General features: G+C 49.8%; 1 protein-coding gene across 7 annotated transcripts in view; it reads right to left on the bottom strand.

Annotated features, from left to right (window-relative positions):
• The window catches only part of DNAJC4 (DnaJ heat shock protein family (Hsp40) member C4), a 72,549-nt gene that overhangs the window by 39,163 nt on the left and 15,833 nt on the right, over positions 1-17,553 (bottom strand). For 3 of the 7 annotated variants that reach the window (XM_065407989.1, XM_065407990.1, XM_065407996.1), the window contains exon 3: positions 9,355-9,493. In XM_065407989.1, coding sequence (XP_065264061.1) covers positions 9,355-9,493 — 139 coding nt within the window. Of the gene's footprint in view, positions 1-5,936; positions 6,031-9,354; positions 9,494-17,553 lie in introns of those variants that run through there. The other 4 variants (XM_065407992.1, XM_065407993.1, XM_065407991.1 and 1 more) reach the window with 3 other exon arrangements.

The raw sequence follows: 17,553 nt of genomic DNA, 5'->3' as shown, positions 1-17,553 counted from the left end.
GATGATTTTATGTTTTCTTCTAGGTCATTGATAAATGGTATATAGCACTGGGCCAAGAACTGATTCCTGTGGGACCCCATCAGATTGCACCCACTCAGTGAGGATTGCCTATTTACAATTACATTTTGAGACCTATCAGTTAGCCATCATTTAATCCCTTTAATGTGCGCCGTGTTGATTTTGTATCATTTGAGCTTTTTAATCAAAATGTTGTGCCGGACCAAGTCAAATGCCGGAGAGAAGTCTATTACATCAGCACTATGACCTTTATCAATCAAACTTGTAATCTCAGCAGGAAAAGACATCAAGTTAGTTTGACAGAATCTATTTTCCATAACCCACGTAAATTGGCATTAATTATATTCCCCTCCTTTCATTAAATTATTAAATGAGTCCTGGATCAGTCACTCCGTTATCATAAAATCTGCTTCTCCCCCTATCAAGAACACGCCAGCAAGGCCCCACATATTGCTGCTTGGGCCAAGGGACAACAGTACCAAGGGACACAGGGGCGTCGCCCTCATGTGGAGTCCTGAAATCGAGGTTGGGCATCTCTTTCTAAATGATGCTGTAGCTCAAGCAGAGGCTCTGGGTTGCAGGCAGGAATCCCTGGGGGAGTCTCTGGCCTTGACCTGATATCTTTTAAGCTGGGGGAGGTTTAAAACAAGTATTTTGCTTCAGAAGTCACCACCACACACCCCCTCTCCCCTAAAAATCAACATACATCCCCAGGCACTGGCAGAGACAGGATCATCTCGGCTTGTTAACATGGAAGCCCCAGGAGGAAACAACAAAGGGATTAGGAGCTGGTCTGGGGAACATCTTCCAGCCACATCAAAGGGCCTGCGTTGCCTCATGGGTTCAAAGGCTGGAAGGGACCATTAGAGCACCTAGCCTGACCTCTGGATAACACAGGCCAGATAAATTCACCCACTTCCCCTGGTACTGAGCCCAGTCACTTATGTATGACGAAAGCCTCTTCCAGAAAGGCAGCCAGGCTGGATTTGAAGCCACTAAGAGCTAGAGAATCCACCACTTCCTTTGGCAGCTTGTTCCAGTGGTTAATCACACTCACTGTTAAAAATCTGTGGCTTATTGGAATGTGCCTGGCTTTACCTCCCAGCCATTGGCTCTCATTCAGCCTTTCTATGCTAGACTAAAGACCCTTTAGTACCTGGTATGTTCTGCCCATGAAGGCACTTACATACAACATACAGTAATAAGTCACCTCTTGATCTTTCTGAGAAGCTGAACAGATTGAGCTCTTGAAATCGGATGATACATGCTTACAATGCAAGGGTTTATGCTGTGGCATCTGGCAGGACCAGGCCAAACAGCTCCCATGCCACTGATATTTCTATATAGTAGTATTCTGAGTTTACCTGCTTCTTGTCTGCCACCCACCCACCATGGTTCTAAAGAGATGTCAAGCTAGATTCCCTTGTTTGTGTGTGAATTGCTACTTTGACAGTTGGCTCTTCGGACAGGGACTGTCTTTTTGTTCTGTTTGTACAGGGTCTAGTCCATGACTGGGGCTCCTCGACACTGTGGTAATACAAGCAAATAATAAATAATAATATCCTGGACACATTTCTGTCTTGTGCTTTAGGTATTTATGGGAGGCACATGGCCTAGGACTCAGGACACCTGGGTTCTATCACCAAATCTCCCACTGACCTTGGGCAAGTCCCCTTCTCAGCTCTGTGCCTCTGTTTCCCCTCCGACCTTTTGTCCACTTAGACTGTAAGCAGTTTGGGACACAAACTGTCTCTTGCTCTGTACCTGTGCTGCGCCCGGCACAACGGGAGCACCAATCTCAGCTGGAGCTGTGCAGTACCCAGCACAATGGGGGCCCCGATCTCGGTCAGGGTCTGTGCAGCGCCTGGCACAATGGAGGCCCAAATCTCAGCTGGGGCCTGAAATTCCTACTTTAATACACATAGCAACAAATTTGCAAAGCTTTAAATAGTAAGTTCAAGATTTTCTAAAGCATGATTTTCTAGGGGACGCCTGCGTACTGATTTTTAACTGGATTCATGCTCTTAAGTCAATTAGCTGGTTTCAAAAATCCCACCCCAGGGGTTCAAGGGAAGGGCCAGAACCTGCCTGCTCTCTTATTTATTTGCATCAAAGTAGCCCCTGGACAATGGGGTGGGATTTTTTAAATCAACTAATTGACTTAGGAGCACAAGTGAAAAGTCAGCACCCAGGAGCTCCAGCGCCAGTGCAGGACCCCACTGTGCTAGGCACTGCCCAGACACTGAGCAAAAAGACAGACCCTGTCCCACCTTTAAAGGGCCTCAACTTCAGAGTTCCAATTCTCAGCCTTATTTAGAATATCAGGCCTCTTTCAGGTGTCTTAAATTGGGGTGCTGAAAAAAATCACTAGTCAACGTCTTAACTTACAACAATGATTACATCAAAATATTGTAAGGTTGTTTCCTGTAGAGCTGCCTCCTCTCCCCTCATCCCAGTGGCTTGGCAAGAGACTGGATGTAATACAAAACTTGGCTGGGTTTGCTTAGCTCACATTTACTCTACTTTGTATATTTGTAACTTTCTATTTTAGGAAAAGTTTTTTTTTTTTTTTTTGGGGGGGGGGGGGGAGGAATAAAGCCATAAACAACCAATTATAGCAGCCCTGATGACAATACACAAGGCACCCAGCTAGAGGCAAAGCAGAGCACATTTCTGTAGGAGCATGACTACATTATTATTATTTCTTAACATCTTCTCCTAATTATTTCACATTAAACAAACAAGTCTCCTCATTCTTTTCTAATTAAGATGCCACTCTTCTGGACTTGCCATGTAGACAACTCATAATTGGCAGCTTCCTATTCCCAGCTACTGTGGAGTGGTGCTGTTCAACAGCTGCTGTGTACCACCCCAGAGGTGGCTGCATTTCTAAGGCAACAGGGGTGTAGGGAAGATGGGTTCTATCCCAGTTCTGCTGCTGACTTGATGTGGGACCTTGGGCAAATTCCTTCCCCACTCTATGGCTCAGCTCCTCTCCCCGCCCCCCCACGTTTGTATCATTAAATGACTAGTTCTTTGGGGCAGGGACTGTATCACTTTGTGTCTGCACAGCGCCTGGTAAGACTGGGGCCCAAATCTTGGCTGAGGGTCTATGCACTATCCAGCATGAGGGGGGTCCCATTCTGAACTGGGGATCCATGCAACACCCAGCAGTATGGGGGCTCTGATATCAGCTAGGGATCCATGCAGAATCTGGCACACTGGGGGCCCTGATCTCGACTCTGGGTCTTTGAAGCACCCAGCATGATTGGGGTCCGGATCTCAGCTGAGGATCCATGCAGCACCTGGCTCAAGTGGGGTCCCAATCTCAGCTGGGGATCCATGCAGTGCCCAGCATGACTGGGGTCCTGATCTCAACTGGGGATCCATGCAGCACCCGACATGATGGGTGCCCCAATCTCCACCAGGGGCTACTTTGATAGAAATCAGAGAGCATGCGGGTTCTGGCCCTTCTTTTAAACCCATGGGGTGGGATTTATGAAACCAACTAATTGATTTAGGAGCAGAAGTCCCATTACATGCCACCACCCAGGAGCCCCAGTCATGGACCAGAACACCACTGTTCCAAGTGCTGTACAAACACAGAACAAAGACAGTCCCTGTCCCAGGAAGCTTCCACACCATATGCTCAACCTTAAGTATATGAGTGGTTCCACTGGACACAAGCAGGACTTAAAGGCAAGCACCATGCTTGAGTTCTGTATGGGCCTGGGCCCAGAGTTCTCAGTAATGTGCAGGATTGAGACCTAAATCTCTACAAGCAGCAAGCACAGGAAGGATGGCCCGGTGGTTAAGCTGCTGCTTTAGGACTCAGGAGACTTGTGTTCAATTCTTGCTCTGCCACAGACTCCCTGGGTGATCCTGAGCAAGTCACTTAGCTTCTCTGTGCCTTGGCTCCCCAACTGTACAACGGGGATAACAGCACTGCCGTGCCTTACAGGGGGGTGTAGGGAGAGAGACATTGGGAGGTGCTCAGATGCTATGGGGATGAGGGCCAGATAAGCACCATAGATAGAGAGAGATACCAAATAGATTCTGTGTGTATGTCTGCCTTCAGGCTGGAGCCTACACTCTCAAGCTAATATCCAGCTGAGACACAGCCGGCTCTTTGCACACCTGCTGTCAGCGTCGTCTGGACACACAATGCATGCAAGCGTCTGTGATAAGGTTCAGCCAGATTTCCTCCGATGGTGACTAACACCTGGGGCTGAGTGTTCACAAGGTGTGCGTGGGGATGATAGCCAAGGAGGAAATTCCTAGGCCAGCTGGGAGCAATGGAGCAGGCATCAAATGCTAAAGCCATAGCTGGTGCCCAAGCAGGAGGATATTTTGGAGCAGTGTCTGGGCGTCCTCTAACAGGAAAGGTCAGAGGCGCTTTGAGGGCCTTAACAATGAACTGGGCAGACATCAGAGTAGGGCAGAGGAGAAGAGCCACAAAAATTAGTGGAGGGCAGGGAAAAAAACGTACAGTGAAAGACTTAAGGAGATTCATGTGTTTAACTTATCAAAAAGATCAAGACTAGACTTGCTTACAGCATATAAGGACCTTTATGGAGAGGAAATCCTGGGTACTAAAGGGCTCTTTAACATAGCAGAGAGAGGCCGGACAAGAACTAATGGCTGGAAGTTAAAGCCAGACACATTCCAATTAGAAAGGCACAAATTTTTAACAGGGAGGGTGATGAACCATTGGAACAAACTTCCATGGGAAGTGGTAGACTCATGGATTTTTAAGGTCAGAAGGTATCACTGTGATAATCTAATCTGACCTCCTGTATAATACAGGCCCATAGGACATCCCAGAATTAATAGCTGCTTGAACTAGAGCAGATAATTTAGAAAAACATCAATCTTGATTTAAACATTCCTAGCGATGGAGAATCCACCACATCCCTTGGGTAGTTGTTCCAGTGGTTAATTCTCCTCACTGGTAAAAATGTACATCTTAATTCCAGTCTTATTCTGCATCTCTTGATGTCTCTCTCTCTCTCTCACACACACACACACACACGTGTGTGCACACACACTCTGCACCAGATTGGAAAACCCAACTAAAATGTTGCCTCTTCCCTTTGGGAATGCAACACAAGGTCCCCATCCTGCTCTGAACACTTCCTGCCCAGCAGTGCCCTCTTCAGGGAGGAAGGGGAATGGCAAAATGTATCTAACACTCAAAGGCATCAGGATGCAAAGAGTTAATGGTAGGAGGAAAGCTTTTTCAAGCCTACTTTTGCTAGGAAGTTCCATGTGATTTCCAAACAGATGGGGTGTTGACAATTGCCTTGGCTGGGCTGGGATCCTCCCCCGGCTCAGCACAGGCTCCTGCATTCCCGGTACCATTTGCTGCTTGCGTAACACAGGGGCCCCATTGTAGTGGGAGTGGAGGTCACAGAGGGTCAAATATCCCAAGCAGAATCGATCATCATTTATTTGCTCTGGTGGCTGATGGGAACTGGCAGCAGAGATGGCAAGGGTTAGATGGAGGATGGAGAAGTGGGGAAGCTCCATACCCTATTTGTTTAACTGGCGAAGGTCTACCAGTACCATGTATTAAGCCCACACCCTTCCCAGAGCTGGGAAGAGAACCCAGGAGTTCTGACTTCCAGCCCCAATCTATTGATGAAAAGTGCTAGATAAGGTTTTACTGTCATTCTTCTTATTACTATTCTAACCCACTTCCTCTCAGAGCCAGAACAGAAACTGACTCCCCACACTCCCCTTGTAGAGCCAGGAACATCACCCAGGGATCCTGGCTCCCTGGCCTTACGCTTAACCACTAAAACAGGCATGTGCTGTGCCAGGATGCAGTTCTCCAGCCTTTGCCAGCTCTCACACCCTGTTATCCAGGCCAGGCCCACAATGACAAACACTGGCATAGCAAGAGCCACATCCCGTACCTTCTTTGACTTGGCGAAGAAGGCTTGTTTGATCTCTTCCATGGTGGCGTCTTGCTTGATTCCCAGCAGGTCATAGTAATTGCTGCAGACAGACCTAGGGGAAAGAAGGCACAGGTACGCTCATCTCTCTGAGCCCCCGTGGCTGTACCGGTGAGCCAGTTCCAATTCCTTCCTCGTTCAGCCAAAGCAGGGTGTAGGATCTGGGCTACAGACCTGCTACCGGGGCTGGACTGACAGCACCGGGGCACAAGGACAGTGGAATAGCAAGTTTCCCTCATCCCCAATATGTCTGTACTGGAGGAACTCTATGGGGAGGAAAGGGGAGGTCAGAGCCCACGGCTCTCTGCTAGGACCCCCCCAGACCGCTGGTGATGGGGACACTGGAATGAGACAGTAAAGATTGATGCCCTTGTCCCTTCAGTCAGAGTGCTTCTCCACTCTCCAGAGCCCCGCAGGGCTGTTTCTGTTAGGAGGAGAAGTCAATGCTACGAGTCCGGTCTGTTCTGGAGACCTGAGGCACTGTGTTCTAGTGGACAGAGTACTGGAGTGGGGACTCAGGACACCTGGGTTCTAGACCCTGCTCTGCCCCGGGCCTACTGGGCAGGTCCCTTCCACTCTCTGTGCCTGTTTCCTCATCTGTAAAATGGGGATGATGCAACTGATCTCCTTTGCAAAACACTTAGATGAAAAGTGTTAGATAAGGGCTACGGATTTATTATTATTATAATTGATACAATCTGGCTTATTTGCAAAGAAAGGGCACAAAGTCCTGTTTCCCTGAATGCAGCAGATATAACCAACAGAAGACTGGCTCCTTGCTGCAAAATCCCGTCTGCCCTTCCCGTGGGCTCTGTGCCCAAGAAGCTCTGTCTCTCTGCTCCCTCTCAGGGTCCCATTCAAGACTGTTTCCCCTGGCTACCTGTCTCTGACTCACAAAGCCTGCAACTGATTTCCTAGTGCCTGCGTTTCCAACCCAGGAACCCCTTCAGCCAACAGGGCTTAGCTCTGGCCTGCCAACAATACTAGGAAACCTACGGGAATTAGACACCTGACATCCATGAATTTCCAGGGGTACATAAACCCTAGCCTAAATATACACACCTCTCACCCAAACCATCCCTGGCTATGTCCCACGCTGCTGTGGTTCTCAGGACACCCTGCCATCTTCACACCATCGCTACCCAGGGCACATCAGTAGGACACGGCACGGCCTGTCTTCTGGCAGAAAGTGCCAGGGCTATTTGGTTTTTTTTTTTATTGGTTTCCCCAGGGTAGAAAGGGCAGGTAGCAGGGCGACATTGGGGAGGAAAGGAGGAACGGAGGTGAGGACCACACGGACACCCAGGTCCTCCAGCGTCTCCAGAGGGACGAACACGCCCCCCACCGCCAGGCCCTTCTCCACCACCTCCTGGGCGGCGGCCTCTGAGGCAAGGAAGAAGACAACCTTGCCATACATTTTGGAGGCCGCCACGATGGCCGTGGGCCCCACCACTCTCGCCAACGCCTGCACCTAGGTCTCCACATGGGGCGAGGCGGGCACCAGGAGGCAACGGACGCCGTGCTTCCTAGTCAAGGTGGGGAAGGGGCCCCGGCCGCTATAGATGGAAGCAGAGGTGGTGGATGGACGAGATGACGTAGCGGCAGGCGGGGGAGCCGCCGCCACCTGGGCATACGCCCTGGGGGCCGGGGTAAGGGCACCCGCAGAGCTGGTGGAGGGAACAGCGGGGAGGGACGCCGCGGCCGATGGCAGGGCCGCAACAGTGGGGGCAGCCCCTGCCATGGAGGGCCCAGTCTTCTTAGCGGGGCTCTTTCCTTTCTTTTTGCCCTGGCCTTTTCTGCCAGCCGGGGGGGCTCCCCCAGAATCGGAGGGGGCGAGGGATGTGGCAGCAGCGGAGGTCACCCCATCACCTGCCGCTGCCGCTGCCTCAGCGGGGGCAGTGGCAGGTGGTTTGGCAGCAGCGGTTGAGGTAGAGGCTAAGGGGGTCGTCGGGGGGGCAGGCGGGGGAGGGGCGGCGGGGCCTACCTGAGAGGTCTCGCCCGCCGTGGTCCCCTCCATAATGGAGGGGAAAACACACCGGAGAAGGGGGGCGGGGGAAGGGGAAGCAGGTCAACCACTCCTCCCCGCTAGGCTGCAGGCAGGGGAGGAGGGCGCCGAAACGGGGGGGGGGGGGGGAGAATAGGGGGGGCATCAGTCACCGACCTAAGATGGAAACCAGCTCCTCTAGCTGCACTAGGGGAGGGAAGGTCACAATAACATCAGGGGGTGCAGTGATTAACCAAAACAGGGAGGGGGGCACAAGCGCATGGGCTTGTGCCAGGGCTATTTGTTGCTAGGTTGGCAGACAGGGCCATGGCTACTGGTGTGAGACATTTACAGATGGAGCTGATATTGGGTGAAGAAAGAAATACAGCTCTGGGATTTCCAAAGTGATAGGTATCGAGCAAGGTCATTCCAAGGGAGCGGGGGAACTAACTGGGTTGTGCAACTTGAGAGAGAGAGCAAGAGAGAGAGAGAGAGAGAGAGTGTGTGTGTGTGTGTGTGTGTGTGTGTGTCGGTTCTTCTTGAGATGCAGAAGATTCATTAATAACCCAGTCATCAGGGCCTCTGTGTGTATGTGTGTAAGCAAATGAGTTCATGTGTCAGAGTGAGTAAACAAGCGTGTGGGTCAGAATATGCAAATGCAAGCAAACATGTGAGTAAGCGAGCCAATGCATGTGTGAATATTTGTGAGGGAACACACGTGTAAGTGAATGAGTGTGTGTCTGAGCAAGCGAATGCATGTGTGGGCGTGTGCAGGAGCAAGTGCATGTAAGGGTAAGAGACTGTGAACAAGTGAATGGGTGAGTGAATGTGTAATAGTGTGAGCAAGCGAGTGCATGGGTAAGAGAATGAATCTGTTGGTCCTCCTTGAAGGAGAGATTTATTAGTAACCCAGTGTGCGTGTGCGAGAGCAAGTGTGTGCACACACAATCAAGAGTGTATGGATGAGTCTCTTTCTCTCTAGAACAGGAGATTCATTAGTAACACGCTGGACCAGGCGTGTTTGCATGCGTGTCTAACATTTCCCAGCTGTGTATATGTCATCTCCATAAACTTGCAGACGTAAGCCCCTTTCCGTTGTTAGTTCCACAGGCCGGAAGGGGGATGAAACACTGATGTTTTTACTGTCTTCTCCCATTGCCCTTTTGTTTGTGATATAAATCTTGTTAATTTGGCTGGAGTCTTTGCAAGCCAATCAGGTTTTAGTTAAACAGGTGCAGTCCCTGGGAAGGACTTATGTTATGCTGCGTGTTGCTTTACTCTCATCCCTCCACCAAAAGCAGAGTAAGAAGGCATAACCCAAAAAAGAGATACTGAAAGACAGACACAGTAGGAGATGGTGCCCTGGTGCCCCAACACCACATTTCATCTACTCACCAGTTTGAGAGTGTGGTAGAAAATGCCCGTTGTGTGGCACTTCTGCACCAAAAGCAGCACCGGCAGACTAAGTGGGGGATAGACAGAGGCATTTTCAGAGCCAGGGAGCAGCACGCAGAGAGCTGGAGGCGATTCAGATCTGCAAGGGTGGGGAGAAAGAGACGGATGTTGGAAAAGCATATGGAAACAACTGATGAAGAGCTGGCTCTTTGAAACGAGCCATTGGTCATTTACCAGCCTAGGATAAACTTCCAAGAGGGGCAAATAAGAGGTCATGCACCAACTAAGCCCTGCTTAGCTGGGTCCCAACTCTCCATACACTTATGCACATGCTGGATCTACATGTGGCAGTAAACTTATGCACTTGCATAAGTTAATGCATGATCAGGGCCCTGGTGTCGGGGGCTTTGTGCTAGCTCTCTGCCTTCACTCACAATGTGCATTGGCCCTGGCTATGGTCCCGGATCACACTACATCTCCCATAATGCACCATGGTCTCCCTTCTTGCTGAGCTGCTGCAGCGCCTCATGACAGTTATATTTCAGGTGCCTCATGTTCCCATTCTCTATGGGCTGGGCTTCCTGGTCAGACTACATCTCCCAGGATGCACAGTGCTCTCTCCTCCTGGAAAGACACCATGGGAGTCCCTGGTCAGGTGCATCATGGGAGATGTACTCTGACCAAGGACCGTAGCCCATAGAGGAGAATGGGGATGTGATGCACCTGAAGCATAAGCATCTCCAAATGTAAATTGATGGCTTTTGAGCAGCTGGTATTTTGACAGGAGGCAGATGCTTTTCAGGAAGGGACCCTGGGGGTTTTTCACCTTCCTTTGCAGCATGGGATGCAGTTCGCCTACTGGGGGCATATCTCATCTCATCAAGTCCCTGCCACTGCAGGAGCCTCAGGCAATGGGGGACCCTCGGTCTCTGCCTGGGGCACACAATAGTTTAGACTCTTGAGGACTGAAATGCTTTGCTCTTCTAAAGTCATTGGGGTCAATATAGGGGTAACTGGATGAAATTTAATGCCCTGAACTACACAGGAGGTCAGACTACATGTTCCCTTCTGACCTTGAACTCTATGGAATCTATGAACCCCAGCTGCCCCTCCTGACTAAACTGGGGAAAAAATGCCTACAAGCATCAACAACAAATAACAATAGATGGGAACATTCATCACGGAACCCAGAGCCCACATGCATCCCCAAGGGAACAGCCTCACTTCCCGTCAGCACAGGAGCCAAGCAGAAGCAGGCTGGGAAACATGTCATTCACCGGACAAGCCACTCTTGCTTGCCAAACTGGTGCACAGCCCGGGCGCTGATGCTTGGGCTGCATCCAAACACCTGCCTTCATAGTGTCTCCAATGCTGAGTGGTTCAAAGATAATGAGCCAGGCTCCAAAAATCACAAGATTGACTTCACAATCATGACAGTGTTTAAAAAAATTGCATTCTGGTTTCTGAGCCTTTAGGGTGCACACTTTTGGGTGTTGCACAGTTCACAGGGGCCTGGGAGTCGGGACTCCAGGGGTCTAGTCCCAGCTCTGGGGCGGGAGTGGGATCTAATAAGTTAAGAGTGGAGGGCTGTGAATTAGGACACCTGGGTCCTATCCCCAGCTCAGTGATCTTGTGAAAGTCATTTCCATTCTCTGTAAGCTGGATCTCTGCTCCCTTGCTGGGCTATGGATCCTATCTGACCTCTATCTCCAGGACAGAGCCCAGAACAGGATATCAGCTAGGGATTCTCCCAGCGGATAAGGGTTTGGGTGAAGGAGGTAGGGAGAGTGGCAGCTCCCCTCTGTGTGAGGGGGTGTCCCCCATGCTCCCTAGCTTTAACCCTGAAAGGCTCACAGCTGATTTCACTGCAGCTCAATGTTGGAGGGACATGAAATTTGCCAAGGATAAGACAAGATCATGGGGATGGAAGCAGAGGTGCACGCTGTGGGATGCCAGAGCCTGCATGCCCTGACAGAGATAGCGGCACTGAGCTAATGTATGAGTGTGCAGAGCAGGGGGAAATGGGGGTGTGGAGAGTGTGCAGGGGGATCAGTGTTCAGAGCATGGGGAGAGCAGGGCAGTGAGGCTCTTGTTAAGGAGATTCTGCCGACCAGAACAAACAGGCAGGCATTCACGTCATAAGCGGCCAAGAATAACACCACGGTCGCATTCCAGACCCTCGTGCGACAGCTGCTGGAAGGATGGGGTGGGGGGCAGCTTGTGCCATTCTGCCAACCCCTCCACATGCGCTGATAACCCTGCCCAGCAGTGACCCCTCTCCCTCTCACAGGCAAATTTCCTGTGAACCCAACTTGGCATGGACCTGACAGCCGAGGGAAGGACTGCCTTGCAGGAAGAGTCCAGGATGGAGAGTCAGGACTCCTGGCTTCTATCCCCAACTCTGGGACGGGACTGGGGTCTACTGCTTAGGGCAGGGGGACTGGGAGTCAGGTCGGGGGGGGGGGGGTTGGGAGAGGTGGCTGTGCAGCAACTGGTACAATACAATAGGGGCTCTAATTTCAGTGGGGGCCTACTATAAATAATAAGACCAAATTATAAATAGTAAGACAGTGAAAACCTCAGACTATGATTTGGGCAGCAATGTAGTGCAGTGAATTACACCCTATGGAATCCTGCTTTCTTAGTTCTTTGAAAGGCTGCAAGCATAGCTCTCCACCCCACCCCCCAACTCGGCTGTTCAACAAAACAGCGGCCCGGCCACCCAGCATTAAATAAAACCCCTGTTAATCACCCGAGCTAGCAGCACATGAAGGAGAATTGTGAAACGCTTCAAATGAGGGAGTTGGGCTTTGTGAAATGAGGAATCAGCAGCTTTCCTAGGCTCAAACATTTTGAGTGCTGCTGTGCGCGTGTTAACCCTGCACTGACTGCAGGGCTGGCAAAGGAGAATGACTAAAGGGCTGGAAACCAGGCCTGCTAGTCAGAGACTCCAAGCTTATAAGTACTTATGTGGGGAACAGAAATTGGATGAAGGTCTCTTCAGTCTAGCAGCCAAAGGTCTAAGAAGATCCAAGAGCTGGAAGTTGAAGCTAAACAAATTCAGGCTGGAAACAGGGCACAAATTTTTAACAGCGAGGGTCATTAACTATTGGAACAACTTCCCAAGGGCTGTGGTGGATTCTCCGTCACTGGCAATTGTCCGTTCAAAACTGGATGTTTTTCTGTAAGATCTGCTCTACTTCCAACAGGAATTAATTCAGGGCTGGCCTATGGCCTGTGTTATACAGAAGGTCAGACTAGATGGTCAATGGTCCCTTCTGGCCTTATGATCTGAGAATCTATGGCTTGTGCGAGCTCTGGGGAATCCAGTTTGCTTGCAAGACACAACCTTGTGAGAAGTCAACACAGATGATTGTCTGCTTCACACCTAGCCAGGTCTCACCTCCAGAGCCTCCCACTGCAGCCTTTAGGCAAGGGACTGGACTGACCCTTGCAGCAGACTCTAGCCGTGGACTGTAACCATGTCCCAGCATGTACTTTGGGTGAAATTTACCCTGGTGCAAAGGTCCAGCGTGCAGCCTATGCACCATGAAACCCCTCTCTATAGAACTTAAATCAGTGGTTCTCAAACTTTTGTCCCAGTGACCCCTTTCACATTGCAAGCCTCTGAGTGTGACCCCCTTATAAATAAAAACACTTTTTAATATATTTAACACCATTCTAAATGCTGGAGGCAAAGTGGGGTTTGGGGTGGAGGCTGACAGCTCGCACTCCCCCATGTAATAACCTCGCGACCCCCTGAGGGGTTCCGACCCCCAGTTTGAGAACCCCTGACTTAAATGGTGCGTAGTCACTAGGCTAGAGAAGGATCTTATTGTTAAGTAGCTGGACAAGAACTCAGGAGGTCTGGGTTCAATTCCCAGCTCTGTCACAGATCCCCAGTGTCACTGTGGCTGGGCCTCAGTTTCTCCATCTGTAAAATGAGGATAAAACTGCACGGAACTTGGATTTGGCTGTAACATGATAACTTTTGAAGGCCACATCAGATCAATTCCTAAATTTCATGGAATGTTCTAGGCATCAATGGCCAGAAGCCTCTGGATTTTGATGACAATCAGAAAACTAGAAAGGGGGACACCCAGAGCCCCTGTCGTCTGTTGAGCAGACCCAGCAGCTTCCACCAGAGCTGTAATTGCACCTTAGCTGTGCCCATCTTCCCAATTACATTTAAAATATTGACAGTCTGAATGACTTATCTCCCAGAGAGAAAGAAAATAAATAATCCTGGAGAGGAGAAGGTGGGGCACGCAGAGAATGGGGGACCCTGATATGGGGAGAGTGGGGGCACACAGACTCCCTGGAAGGGGGAAAGGGGGCACACAGAGCCCCTGGCATGAGGGAAGGGGTGGAGGGAGTTGCGGGGAGCCCCTGAAATAGAGGGGGATGAGAAGGTGGCACCCAGGTAGCTTGGGAACTGCAAATAGAGGAAGGCGAGGAGCCCCTGACGTGTGCAATCAGTTCGGCCGACAGACGCAACAAAGTGAGCGACCTTCTGTCAATTCTTCCTTTGCCTGTTTAGACAGTAAGCTCTACAGGGCAGGGACTGTCTGCTACTCTGTGCAGCGCCCAGCATGATGGGGGCCTCGATCTGCCAGTGGGTTTGTGCAGTGCTTGGCATGATGTGGGCCCCCCACACTGGCCAGTGCCCAACGCACAACACGAGACCCTGATCCTGGCCAGGAGCCTGCACAGCACCTGGCACAACATGATCCCAGGGGTGGGACCTGTGCAGCACGACTGTAATAACAATAATTTGATTTTCAATTTGCATCCCCATCAAACAGTTAAATTCATCGCCATGGCAACTGAGCCAGGACCCTTTCTCATCATATATCCAACTCTGAAAAGGAATCAAAGCTTTCCTGCCTTTTTTTATAACGATTTCCCGTTCTGAAAGCAAGCCAGCTAGCTGTAACCGCCCGTTGGGCGGACAGAAAATTAGCACGGTGTAATACAAACTTATCTGCCTGGCTTGTTGTGGCAGATGTATTTCTAAACCAAACAAACACGGAGTCTCCAACTAGCAGCATGGATTGTACAGTCTGAGACCCACCTGTCAAGGAGGTTATGAATGGTGTCATTTTTTTGCCATTACAGATAAAAGCAGAGCTGCCGTCTGTTTGACTTTCCAAAGCTCCTTAGAGTTGCTCAGGCTCTATCCACCCTCACCCCACTCCGTCACAAGTCTGAGGCAGCCCCAATAGCTGGAATTTCATAGTTCTCGGTCTTGTGAAGTTAAAAATAACCTCAGTGAGAAGTGGGACACTGGCAGCTCAGGAAAGAAAAGAGGGGAATTTAGACAGGATATCAGAAAGTGACAGCACCGGGAAACAGCTGTGGTTCGCCAGCACAGCATAGATCCCGTTGATGTTTCCCTTTCGTCCTCACCTGCTTCCTTTGTACTAGGGAGAAGGGGACCTGCCAAGGACGTGGGATGCTTCAAAATGATATTCGGCATTAACCCTGGGAGCGGGAAGGGGAGGAGGGGAAAGGTGATAATGCAAGCAGCTATGGTACTGGAAGCATGGGACTCAAACAGAGTAACCATGTTTGCTCCCTATATATATAATGCTCAAACCTAGACACACTGCTGCTCTGGCTGGGTTCTGAGACACAGAACGCAATGAGCACCACTAGAGGGTTCACAAGCTATTTAAAGGGATTCCTGTACATAACACTGCTGTGCCAGGCATAAAGCCTGATTGCTCGTTCCATCTAGGATGATGGGTTCTGAACCTTGACTGTCCATAAACCAGTCAGATTAGATCTCCTGTGAATGCCAGTCAAAACAGATCTCCAGCAAACAACCCCTCACCCCCTTGGTGTTTTTGCAGGACTCCGCACTAGGGGATGACGCCTAGACCTGGTGCTATCCCTATGCATAGGTGAATTTTTCACACCCAGTCTAATGGGTAGGCGCAGCCCCCACAAGCCCCTTCCTGTAACAAGCAAAGCTCAGAGATGGAGGATATTTGGGGCCGGTCCTGAGCCCTGGGGAACAAATCTCAAGCTGTTGAATTACATTTCATATATGAGACATATGATTGTGAGAACACAGTCTTCTTCGGTCAGGCGGGAGGGAAGAGAGGAAGGTTGAACCTGGGTTGGGACTCAGAACACCTGGGTTATTCTCAGCTCCGGCAGTAACCTGCTCAGTAACCTTAGGCAAGTCACTTCCCCGCTCTGTGCCTCAGTTTCCCCCACACCTTTTGTCTATTTAGATTATATATTCTCTGTAACAGTGCAGCACTCGGCATAATGGGGGGTCCCGATCTCCACCTGGGGTAGCGGTCTGTGCAGTGCCTGGCATAAGGCTCCCCCCTCAAACTCCATCTTATTTCAGAAGAACTGAAAGAACATTCTGCAAGGGACAGGCAGACAATAGGACAGTGTGCTGCATTCCCAGATGTCACTCTAAGACTGGATAGGCTTCTGAAGTTGACGGGCAAGGTTCCACTGGCAATGGTTCATACAGGCACTAATGACACTGTGTCACAGGGTATCTTGCATATAGCAGATGACATCAGGAAATCAGAAGTGTGGTGAAGAAAAAGAAAATCCAAGCTATCTTCTCTGAGATCCTTCCTTCCCACGAGCGAAGGAAGGCAGAAGATTCAGGAAGTGAACTGCTGGCTAGGTAAGTGGTGGAGGGTTTTGGTTTTGTGGAACATTGGTCAAACTTTTATGGGAGAGAAGCTGTATAGTTTGGATGGCCTCCACCTCAGTAGGAGGAGGACCAATCTCTTCGAGGCCAGGCTGGCTTGAGCAGACAGCACGGGGTTAAACTAATAACAAAAGGGGAGGGTAAAAAGAGGGAAGATATAAGCACCCAGCACAAAATCAAGATGTTGGAAACAAAATAAATAAAGGAACCAAAGGACATGGAGAAGAAATTTTTGAATTGCCTATATACCGATGCTAGGAGCCTGGGTAACAAACGGGGAATTGGAATGGCTCATTTATGGGCATAAATTTGATCTAGTTGCTATTACTGAAACCTGATGGGATGATTCACATAATTGGAATGTTAAAATCATTGGTTATAACCTATTTAGGAAGGATCCAGTGGGCAGAAGGGGAGGGGGAGTGGCACTCTATGTCACAAATGGCATTACCTGTTTCCAAGTCATTGAAAATGTGTAAGAAAATTATTTTGAATGATCAATAACCCTAACCGATAAAGTACAAGATGGATATTGGTCAGTGTCTGCTACAGACCACCAAATCATACTAGGGAACAGGATGACTGCCTCATTACACACCAATCTACAATGTGTAAGGCAAAAACTTGCATGATCATGGGGGACTTCAGTTTGAGTGAGACAAGCTAAGGTCTCATGCTACCAGTACTAAAACATCCTCAGTACTTCTAAACATTATAGAGGAAAATTTCCTAACATAAAAAGCGTTGCAGCCAACATGAGGGTGCTTTAACAAGGCCAATTTCACAAAGCTGAAAACAATTATGAGCCAAAACATCTGGGTAGATGCGGCGACATGTCCCTGCTGCTCCTAGGCAGAGGCGCGGCAAGGCGGCTCTGCGTGCTGCTCCCACCCTCCCCAAGCGCTGGCTCCACAGCTCCCATTGGCTGGGAACTGCGGCCAATGGGAGCTGCGGGGGCAGAGCCTGGGGATTGAGGCAGTGTGCAGAGCTGCACCTCTGCCCGCAGGTGTTGCTCCCACTGGCGGCGGTTCCCAATAAATATTTCTGTTCTGTATTGGGGGGAAAAACAGATGATATAGTCTTATTACATGGTGATGATAACACTCTATCCATTCCACTAGTATCTCTGGAGGATGTTAAACAGAAGCTACTAAAGTTAGACATTTTTAAATCAGCAGAACCAGATAATTTGCATCCAAAGGTTTTAAAAGAGCTGGCTGAGGAGCCTGCTGCACCATTAATGTTGATTTTCAATAAATCTAGGAGCACTGGGGAAGTTCCAGAAAACCGGAAGAAACCTCATGTTGGACCAATTTTTAAAAAGGGTAAACAGGATGGCCCAGATAATTCTAGGCGGTCTGTGCAATGCCAAGCATAACAAGGTCCCCAATCTTGGCTGGAGGTATCAGTGTAGCGGCCAGCATGATGGGGGGTTCCCAACATCAGTCGGGGGTTTCCATGCAGTGCCTGACACAACAGGGGCCCTGATCTCAGGTGGGACCCTTAGATGCTAC

The sequence above is a fragment of the Emys orbicularis genome, chromosome 7, assembly GCF_028017835.1.
Source record: "Emys orbicularis isolate rEmyOrb1 chromosome 7, rEmyOrb1.hap1, whole genome shotgun sequence".
Lineage (NCBI taxonomy): Eukaryota > Metazoa > Chordata > Testudines > Emydidae > Emys > Emys orbicularis.
The sequence above is the reverse complement of the archived record's forward strand: the minus strand, read 5'-3'. Positions and strand labels throughout refer to the sequence as shown.